This window comes from Myotis lucifugus, unplaced genomic scaffold (assembly GCF_000147115.1).
Source record: "Myotis lucifugus unplaced genomic scaffold, Myoluc2.0 scaffold_3301, whole genome shotgun sequence".
NCBI classification, from domain to species: Eukaryota; Metazoa; Chordata; class Mammalia; order Chiroptera; family Vespertilionidae; genus Myotis; species Myotis lucifugus.
The window spans coordinates 1-11,250 of NW_005874349.1; the positions used below are offsets into that span (position 1 = coordinate 1).

Below are 11,250 nucleotides of genomic sequence, written 5' to 3' on the forward strand. Positions count from 1 at the left end.
CAGCTGGCCTGGTCACCCCCAACTGCCCACCCTGCCAACCTGGTCACTTCTCACTGCCCCCCCTGCCAGCCTGGTCACCCCTCACTGCTCCCCCCTGCCAGCCTGGTCACCCCTCACTGCTCCCCCCTGCCAGCCTGGTCACCCCTCACTGCCCCCCCACCAGCCTGGTCACCCCACGCAGCCTGCTGTTTGGTCGTCTGGTTGTTTAAGTCATCACAGCCCCTGGCTTTTTATATATTAGGATGGATTTCCGAGAGGAAGGGACAGGGAGAGAGAGAGAGAGAAACATCCATGATGAGAGAGAATCATGGATCGGCTGCCCCCTGCACGCCCCACTGGGGATCGAGCCAGCAACCCAGGCCTGTGCCCTGAGCGGGAATCGAACCCTGACCTCCTGGTTCCTAGGCCGACGCTCAGCCACTGAGCCCCACTCGGCCGGACAGACACGTGGTTCTGGTCTCTCCCGGCCGCTCTCGGCTCACGGCGCGCCCCTCTGGCCCTGCAGGTACGGCGTGAGCCCCGAGAACATCATCCTGTACGGGCAGAGCATCGGCACCGTGCCCACCGTGGACCTGGCCTCCCGGTACGAGTGCGCCGCCGTCATCCTGCACTCGCCGCTCATGTCCGGCCTGCGCGTGGCCTTTCCCGACACCCGGAAGACCTACTGCTTCGACGTGTTCCCCAGGTAAGCCCGCCTGCACCCCACGCCCCAAGTCCTGGCCTGACGATGCCAGTAACTGTCACCCCCGTGCCAGCGCCTTCGGGGACACGGAGGCGACAGGACACGCCCGCCGGGCCAGGCGTGGTCCTCGGGGTGTGGCCGGCCGTGCAGATCCCCCCGATGGCGTCCGAGGGCCCCGTTCGCTGGGACTGGCCCCCGGGCTTTCCTGCTCCATCTGTCTGTGTGGGAGACAGAGCATCGAACCCTGGCCTCCTGGTTCATAGGTTGATGCGGGGGGAGGGACGGAGGGAGGGAGCTCGGGGCTCAGAGTTCGTGCACCGGGGGAGCGTGGGCTGCTGAATCGCCGAGAGCCGCGTGCAGAGGTGTGACAGGCGCTTAGCGTGGGGTGCACGCGAGGGGCAGACTGCAGGCACCACAGGTTCGCTTGGTTTGTTGTGGATCCTCACCCCGGGGCACTTTCCCATGGATCGATTTTTATTTTTATTCATTTATTTTAAATATATTTTATTGATTTTTTACAGAGAGGAAGGGAGAGGGAGAGAGAGTCAGAAACATCGATGAGAGAGAAACATCAATCAGCTGCCTCCATGAACATCCTCCCCACTAGGGATGTGCCCTGCCAGCCAAAGGTACATGCCCCTGGACCGGAATCGGAACCTTGGGACCCTTCAAGTCCGCAGGCCGACGCTCTATTCCCCTGAGCCCAACAGGTCAGAGGCATGGATTACTTTTTAGAGAGAGAGGAAGGGACGGGGAGAGACAGAGAGAAACACGGATGCGAGAGACACGTCCACAGGTTGCCTCTTGCCGGCGCCCCAACCAGGGCCAGGGAGCAAGCCCGCCGGCCACCGAGGTCCGCGCCCTTGACCAGATTCGAACCCGGGACCCTTCCGTCCGAGGGCTGTCCAGCTCAGCACTGAGCATGCCCTCGAGGGACTTTTTTTTTTTAATCCTCACCTGAGGACATTTTCAGGGATTTTGAGAGAACAGGAAAGAGAGAGAGAGCAAGGGAGGAACGTTGATGTGAGAAAGAAACATCCATTGCTTCCCTCCCGCGTGCTCCCCGGCCTGGGATCGAACCCTGCACCCCGGGCGTGGGCCCCGACCGGGAATCGAACCGTGACCTCCTGGTTCACAGGCCGTCGCTCAACCACTGAGCCACACGGGCCGGGCTTTGAGGGTTTTGATGGTCCTTCTGCAGCTGCTGGGGGTGAACTGTGGTCACGTAATTGTGCATACACGGCCGGCCTTGTTCACCAGGAGGGACATGGGCACCCCGGGGGTGAGCCAGTTCAAGGCCGCGTGTGTCGGGACCCGGTGAATTCTGTGCCCGGGGAGCGCCCAGCACTGCCCGCCCCAGGGCTGTGGCCGGGAATGCTAAGTGGCCGGCGGGCGCCTCCCGGGCGGCCTGGTTGGCACTGAATTGGCTACGAGAGGCCGGCCAGTGGCTGAAAGGGCGGTGCTTGGCGTGCGTTGCCCTGGCAACAGAGCGAACAGCCGTTTTGAATGACTCTTCAGCTCACTCATTAACGGTCAAGCAGCCGCCAGTGTTTGCCGGAGGGTGGAGTGTGCGGCCCTCCGGGCATCGGGCTAAACGCGGCCTCGGGGGCCCGGCCGGCGGGGCTCAGGGGCCGAGCGTCGACCTTGACCTATGAACCAGGAGGTCACGGTTCCATTCCCGGTCGGGGCACACGTCTCTCTCGCATCGATGTCTCTCTCTTATCTGTCCCTCTCTCTTCCACTCTCTCTAAAAATCCATGGGAACATATCCTCCAGCGAAGATTAAAAAACATAATAAAGAAAGAAATGAAAAAGGAAGATCTCATAAAGGAGGGTCCCTTCCCATGTTCTTTTTTCAAAAAAAATCTTTATTTTTGCCCCTGGCCGGTGTGGCTCAGTGGGTAGAGCGTCGGCCTGCGGACTGAAGGGTCCCGGATTCGATTCCCGGTCAGGGCACATGCCCGGGTTGTGGGCTCGATCCCCAGTTGGGGGCGTGCAGGAGGCAGCCGATCCATGATTCTCTCTCATCATGGATGTTTCTCTCCCTCTCCCTTCCTCTCTGAAAGTAATAAAAATATATATTTAAAAAATCTTTATTTTTGAAAGTATTACATATGTCCCCCTCGTTTTTTTTCTATTGACCCCTTCTAGCCTGCCCACGCTCCCTCCTTTTAAAAAAATTTTTTTACTTACTGGTTTTAGAGAGAGAGGAAGGGGGAGAGAGAGAAACATCGATCAGCTGTCTCCTGCACGCCCCCTACTGGGGATGTGCCCGCAACCAAGGTACATGCCCTTGACCGGAATCGAACCTGGGACCCTTCTGTCTGCAGGCCGACGCTCTATCCACTAGGACACACCAGTTAGGGCATTTGTTGATTTTTTTAAAAAAAATGTTTTTATGCCGTCAGGGACTTGCACACTTTTTTAAAAAATATTTTTTGTTGTTGTTGATTTTTAGAGAGACAAAATAAGAGAGAGAAAGACAGAAACATTGATGAGAAAGAAACATCCAAAACCTGGGCATGTGCCCTTGACCGGGAATCGAACCCGGGACCCTTCGGTCCTCAGGCTGATGCTCTATCCACTGAGAAACACTGGCCAGGGCTGGGACGCATCTTTTAAGTGGAATGTTATTGGATTCGCGAATTCTTTTTTTAAAAAAAAAATATATTTTATTGATTTTTTACAGAGAGGAAGGGAGAGGGACAGAGAGTTAGAAACATCGATGAGAGAGAAACATCGATCAGCTGCCTCCTGCACACTCCCTACTGGGGATGTGCCCGCAACCCAGGTACATGCCCTTGACCGGAATCGAACCTGGGACCCTTCAGTCCGCAGGCCGACGCTCTGTCCACTGAGCCACACCAATTAGGGCTTTGATGTTACATGCAGGGGGAGGTAATTTATAAACACGACTCTTTTTTAAAAAATATATTTTTATTGATTTTAGAGAGGAAGGGAGAGGGAGAGAGATAGAAACATTCATGATGAGAGAGCATCATGGACTGGCTGCCTCCTGCACGCCCCACACTGGGGGTCGAGCCCGCAACCCGGGCATGTGCCCTGACCGGGAATCGAACCCGGGACTCTGCAGTCCACAGGACGACGCTCTATCCACTGAGCCACACCGGCCAGGGCTATAAGCACGCTGCGGCTGCCGCCGTGGCTCTGATCTTGGCGAAGCTCTGCCCCTCCCCGGCGTCGCTCTTCACGGCTGGGCAGCTGTTTGCAGACGGGAGGACTGTGTGTGACCTCACCGCCCCTCGCTGTCCCCGTGGCCTCGGATGGCGGTTTATCTCTGAGCTTCGGACCCTCCCTGCTACACAGATGACCTTTCCTCTCGCCCACGCCCCCCGTTCCACGTCCCACGAGGTCTCCTGTGCAAAGGGCGAAAGGCTCCCGGCTCTGGTCACTGTTTAACCATGTGAGCGATCGCCTTGAAAAGAAAGGTCCCTAAGACGCCCAGCTCAGTGGTTGGGCATCGACCTAGGAACCAGGAGGTCAGGGTTCGATTCCCCGTCGGGGCACAGGCCCGGGTTGTGGGCTCCATCCCCAGTGTGGGGCTTGCAGGGGGCAGCCGATCCACGATTCTCTCTCATCATGGATGTTTCTCTCTCTCTCTCTCTCTCCCTTCCTCTCTGACATCAATAAAAAGTGTCTTAAAATTAAGAATTTCTAGAGCAGTGGTTCTCAACCTTCCTAACGCCGCGACCCTTTAATAGGGTTCCTCACGCTGTGGGGACCCCCAACCATAACATTATTTTCGTTGCTACTTCATCACTGTCATGTTGCTACTGTGATGGATCGTCATGTAAATATCTGATCTGCAGGATGTAAAGGGTGTCCCAAAATTCACGCAAGATTTGAATTTTGCGTGAGCATTAACAACAACAAAAAAAAACACAAAAGCCTAATTTTACTTGGTTTATTGAATCAGATTCTCATATCTGTTGCCCTTTGATGTCAATCCCTTCCATTGGATAAGCATCACCAAGTACCAATGACGGCCCAGGAGCAGGGACAAGGAAGACCAATGAAGACCGCGGCTTTGCGTCTGTGCCAGCAAAGCCGGGGAGGCCACTGACCCGATGTGCTATTCCACACGTAACCCTAGACTGTCTACTTTATGGATCAATAAAAAAATTACAATTTTTCATTATAAACCTGTGTTTCCTATCAAAATTACTTCTTGCGTGAATTTTGGGACACCCTTTATTTTCACGGTTACAAATTGAACATCATGAAAGCATAGCGATTCATCACAGAAACCATCTGTCATTACAGATGTGTTTTCCGACGGTCTTAGGCGACCCCTGCGAAAGGGTCGTTCGACCCCCAAAGGGGTCGCGGCCCCCAGGTTGAGAACCGCTGACCTAGAAAAGGAGGAATTGGTCTGGGATGTTGTCTGCGAGCTTCACTCAAGATTCCTTTCTCCCCCGCCCCCCGCCCCCAACCCCCTCTTCTCTCCGCAGCATCGACAAGATTTCCAAGGTCACCTCCCCGGTGCTGGTCATCCACGGGACGGAGGACGAGGTCATCGACTTCTCCCACGGCCTGGCCATGTACGAGCGCTGCCCGCGGGCCGTGGAGCCGCTGTGGGTGGAGGGCGCCGGCCACAACGACATAGAGCTTTACGCACAATACCTGGAGAGGCTAAAACAGTTCATCTCCCACGAGCTGCCCAACTCCTGAGGGCGCCCCGGGTTCTTACCTCAGTGACAGCGAACGCCGGGCCCTCTGTTCCCGCACACGCTCTCCCGGGTGGCGGCCACGGCCACGGCCACGGCCACGGCCACGGCCACGGCCGGCGACCGGGGGGAAGCGCCCGGCCCGGACGCCAGCGTTCTCACTGTTCTCACCCGAGGGCCCCGGAGGCCTCGGCCGAGTAGCTAGAGAATTTCTACTGATTCGCATCATCTCCGACTCGGACCTGCTGTGGCTCCAGCTTCGTGACCTTTGGGGGGTCGGGAAGGAGGGCTGGGGGGGGACGACGGGTTCTCGTGCCGGGTGAGGATCCTCCCAGCTGCGTGGCTTCCTTACCCATCACTTGGGGTTCATTGAAGCAGGACCCACCTCGCCCTCCCCTCCCCCATGTCCTCCGCATTCACGGGTGAAGCTGTGATAGAGCAACTAAAACACTGGTGACTAAAATTCCTTAACCTTTTTTCTTTCCTTTCTTTCTTTTTTTTTTTTGGTTAATCCTCGCCCGAGGCTATTTTTTCATTAATCTTTTAGAGCGGTTGGTTCTCAACCTGGGGGTTGTGACCCCTTTGGGGGGTCGAACGATCCTTTCGCAGGGGTCGCCTAAGACCCCGGAAAACACATCTATAATCACATATGGTTTTTGTGATGAATCACAACGCTTCAATTATGTTCAATTTGTAACAATGAAAATCCATCCTGCATATCAGATATTTACATGATGATTCATCACAGCAGCAACATGACAGTGATGAAGTGGCAACGAGAATAATGTTATGGTTGGGGGTCCCCACAGCATGAGGAGCGGTATTAAAGGGTCGCGGCGTTAGGAAGGTTGAGAACCACTGTTTTAGAGAGAGTGGAAGAGAGAGAGAGAGAGACACACACACATTGATGTGGGAGAAACACATCGATGGGTTGCCTCCTGCACGAGCCCCCAACCAGGGCCCAGGCCTGGGAGGAGCCTGCCACCGAGGTCCGTGCCCTTGACCGGAATCGAACCCGGGACCCTTCGGTCCGCAGGCCGACGCTCTATCCACTGAGCCACACCGGCCGGGGCCCTTAACTTTGGTTACCATGCTGGCCTTTCCCCCAAAACAGATCATTGGAAGGGTATCTACTGGACTTACCCTGACCGGCTTCACCAACTAGAACCGTGGAGCCATCACGGGAATATTCTTAAACAAAAAGAAACTGGTGGTTTTTTTTGGTTTTGTTTTTTTTCTCTCAAATATCCATTTATTACTCAGTCCACAGTTTTCCTACGTTGATGGTCGGGTTGGTCCCCTAACCAGAGCCCGGCCGGCCTTCTCCTCCCGGCAAACCCTTCGGCAAGCTTTTCACGAAGTCCCGTCCGGATTTGCCATGACCTTGTGCATCGATCCCTAACGGGTCCCTGTCCCCCCACCGTCCGGATCCATCAATGAACTGCAGAGTCCTCGTCTGTAATGTACACGGTTGGGTACATTTTGTTAATACGTTTTTATTCCTCGGTTTTGCTATTAAAAAAAATTTTTATACCATTTCCAAGACAAAAAAAGAAAAAAAAAAGAAAAAAAAGGAAGAAAAAGAAAACACCCCGTTGATGCTTTGAAGAACTGATGTCCCTGAAATCCCACGAATCGCGTCTTCTTAGTTTAGCGGGGATGTGGGTCTGGGCGCTGGAGTGGCGTCTTCTACGCGTCAGACACGGAAGATGCTCCACGTTGCTACGCTGCTCGTCTTGGTAGGGGGTTTGGGTTTGGGTTTGGGTTTGGAGGGGTTTTGCTTTCATTTCTTTTCTCTTTTTTTCCCCCTCAAATTAAAAGCCTTAAATGTACTGTCAGCCTCAGACCGTGGTCAGGCGGGATCACGGTCGATGGCCAGTCCGCGTGCTGTGGCTCGGACGTGGCTCGGGGGTGGGTCGCGGAATAAAGGATGCATGGACCGGAGCCTGGAGCCGTGGCTGTGTCTTCCTTCCCTCCCCCCGAGAAAATAACGATGAGCAGCGCGTTCTGATTCGATATCAGAGGAATCCCTCGGGGCTCACACACTTCGATCCCTTTCTCAAGGGACGGATGGGCTTTTGTTGGGTGGGAGAACTTAGAGGACTTTTGGGAGAAACTCAGAGAGAAAAAGCGTAGGAGGGCCCGGCCAGCGTGGCTCAGGGGTGGAGCATCCACCTAGGAACCAGGAGGTCAGGGTTCGATTCCCCATCTGGGCACAGGCCCGGGTTGCGGGCTCGAGCCCCAGTGGGGGGCGTGCAGGAGGCAGCCGATCCTTGATTCTCTCTCATCATGGATGTTTCTGTCTCTCTCCCTCTCCCTTCCTCTCTGAAATAAAAACAAAACAAATAAAAACATCTTATCCACACACACAAACAGGTTGCTGGCCTGATCGCCCCTCACCGCCTCTGCCTCAGCCCCTGCCACCGTGGCGTTGTCTGGAAGGATGTCCGGAAGACATCTGGTCTAATTAGCATATGACTAAGCATAGTTGCTTAGTAAAAAAAATAGCCTAACCTAGTGACAAACTGGGGGTGGGGGGCGGACATTATAAACCGTATGGCAGATGATGTAAAAATATACTTAACTAGAGGCCTGGTGCACGAATTCGTGCACAGGTGGTGGGGTCCAGGCGACCCGCTCCGATTGGGGCCAATCAGGCCGGGCCAGCCAGGGGGAGGGGCCGCCGGAGGTTGACTGGCCAGCCCCGCCCCCTGGTCAAACTCCGGGTTGAACTCCAGGTCAGGGGACAATTTGCATATCAGCCTTTTATTATTATATAGGATAATGGAACGATGAGGCCAGGGAGCTTATCAGGGACCTAGAGATGCAAGTAATGCAACTGCATTTCGAAGGACAGAGTCGGTGCAGATATTTATTTGAGGGAGTTGTTTAATATTTGAAGAGGTGACTGCCCATCGTCACCACTTTCAGACTTAAGCAAACCGTCTAGGACAGGGGTCCTCAAACTTTTTAAACAGGGGGCCAGTTCACTGTCCCTCAGACCGCTGGAGGGCCGGACTATAGTTTTAAAAAAAAAACTATGCACAAATTCCTATGCACACTGCACAGATCTTATTTTGAAGTAAAAAAACAAAACGGGAACAAATACAATATTTGTATTTGCGTGTGACCCACGGGCTGTCGTTTGAGGACCCTTGATCTAGTGAATACATATCCTATGTAATAAAAGGCTAATATGCAAATTGTCCCTTTGACCGGGAGTTCGACCAGGGGGTGGGGCCGGCCGGACAACTGCCCGCAGCCCTTCCCCCAGCCTGCCCAGCCCAATCGGCCTCCCCCTCCCCCTGCACCAGGGCGGGCCGGCTGCACCCCATCCGTGCACGAATTCGTGCTCTGGGCCTCTAGCATCAAATACAGCAGGTCCTCGCGTTACGTCGGGACCCGTTCCTACGGCGACATAACGCAATTTTCGCCGTCGTCCGGAACCCACCTGCATATGCACCTACGTCACATGGGCACAGACACAGCAGTCATGAAGGGAAACAGTAAAAAAAAAATGTAAAAGATAACAATTCCTGACCTTTCCTTGTGGTAAATAAATAAAAAACATAAAGCACATAGGCACATACGTCGAAATGACGGAACTTTTTAAAAAATATATATTTTATTGATTTTTTACAGAGAGGAAGGGAGAGGGATAGAGAGTTAGAAACATCGATGAGAGAGAATCCCGGATCGGCTGACTCCTGCACGTCTCCTACTGGGGATGTGCCCACAACCGAGGTACATGCCCTTGACCGGAATCGAACCCGGGACCCTTCAGTCCGCAGGCCGATGCTCTATCCACTGAGCCACACCGGTCAGGGCCGGAACTTATTTTTAATAAATAAATGGGAGATGGCGATGTAACCACGAAACGACGTACGTCGAGTCTGTCGTAACCTGAGGACTGCCTGCAAACAGATTTAAATGATAAAATGCCATTTTAAATCATAAAGTTGATACAAATATTTAAAGCCATAATACCTGTTGGTGCCAAAGCTTTTGGATAAATGGGCACTTTTTTTTTTTTTTTAAGGAAGGACTCAAATATATCTTTGTTTTTTTCTTTCTCTTTTTTAAAAAAAATACATTTGATTGCTTTTTTACAGAGAGGAAGGGAGAGGGATAGAGAGTTAGAAACATCGATGAGAGAGAAACATCCATCAGCTGCCTCCTGCACACCCTCCACTGGGATGTGCCCGCAACCAAGGTACATGCCCTTGACCGGTATCGAACCCGGGACCCTTCAGTCCGCAGGCCGGCGCTCTATCCACTGAGCCACACCGGTCAGGGGTCTTTTTCTCTTTTTAAAAGATCTTTTATTGCTTTTAGAGAGAGAGGAAGGGAGAGGGAGAGAGAGAGAGTGGGGAACGTGGACCTGCTGCCTCCTGCATGAGTCACACCAGCCAGGCCAGATAAATGCTAATCTTGCACGCCAGACGGGGACAGACTCTGTAAAAGCATCCTTGGAATCCGAAACCTTATCTAGCGACGTGGCTTCCAGGAATTTCTCCCTGGAAAACACCATTGAACAAAATAACACTGTCGCCCTGACCGGTGTGGCTCAGTGGATAGAGCGTCGGCCTGTGGACTCAAGGGTCCCGGGTTCGATTCCGGTCAAGGGCATGTACCTTGGTTGCAGGCACATCCCCAGTGGGGGGTGTGCAGGAGGCAGCTGATCGATGTTTCTCTCTCATCCATGTTTCTAACTCTCTATTCCTCTCCCTTCCTCTCTGTAAAAAATCAATAAAATATATTTAAAAAAATAACATTGTCATCTGATCACACGGGCAACCAAATACCACCTGTGGTGTGAGTCCCCCTTCCTCCTGCCTCTGTGCACATCCAGACGCAGACCCAGAGCCAGCTTTGCAGCAACGTGCTAACCGATGTGCCTCTCTGTGCCCGGGGCTTCCTCGTCTGGTCAAGCAGTCTTGTTTATTTTTGTTGTTATTTTTTATCCATTTCAGAGAAAAAGGGAGAGGGAGTGAGAGAGAGAAACACCCATGATGAGACAGAATCGCGGATCGGCCGCCTCCTGCACGCCCCACACTGGGGATCTAGCCCGCATCCCGGGCATGTGCCCTGAGCGAGAATCGAACCCGGGACCCTTCAGTCCGCAGGCCGACGCTCTACCCACTGAGCCACACTGGCCGGGGCGGGAATCCTCACCGCCAAGGCACGTGAGGGGGGAAAGGAGGGAGACACTGGCTTTCGCGGCCACCGATGGTTCCGGGCGAGGAGTCTTGAGAGGGGAAGGCTCCCTCCCGCCAGGCTCTGGGGTCGAGAAGGGCTTTCCTTCGCCCCCACCCCCTGGGCCGGCTCAGCTCCCTGTTCTTGCCCGAACGGAGCTGTTATCGTTGCTGCTCGAGACCACCAAGGAGCCGATGTCTAGATCTGATTTATTAAGAACCAGAGGCCCATTCCACGACATTCGTGCGGGGGAGGGGGGGGACCCTCAGCCTGGCCTGTGCCCTCTCGCAGTCCGGGAGCCCGCTGCGCTCGCCAGCCCTGAGCCCGGCTTCTGGCTGAGCGTCTGCCCCCTGGTGGTCAGTGCACGTCATAGCGACCAGTTGTTCCTCCGACAGGTCAATTTGCATATTAGCCTTTTATTATATGGGATGTGCAAGTTGCGCCCGGCCCGCATGGCTCAGTGGTTGAGCATCGACCTATGACCCAGGAGGTCACATTTCCATTCCCGATCAGGGCACATGCCTGGGTTGTGGGCTCGATCCCCAATAGGGGGCGTGCAGGAGGCAGCCAGTCCATGATTCTCTCTCATCATGGATGTTTCTATCTCTCTCCCTTCCTCTCTGAAATAAAAACAAAACAAATAAAAACCTCTTATCCACACACACACACAAGTTGCTTTAGTAA

The 11,250-nt window shown here is 53.9% G+C and overlaps 1 protein-coding gene across 1 annotated transcript; it reads left to right on the forward strand.

Annotated features, from left to right (window-relative positions):
* Positions 1-380: 380 nt before the first annotated feature.
* On the forward strand, positions 381-5,846 carry LOC102432538 (protein ABHD17C-like; the record flags this gene model as incomplete). The annotated part of the gene is made up of 2 exons (XM_006108730.3): positions 381-685; positions 5,155-5,846. Coding segments are annotated over 2 exons (525 nt in total), but the record flags the coding sequence as incomplete, so codon positions are not given.
* Between the last annotated feature and the right edge of the window lie 5,404 nt (positions 5,847-11,250).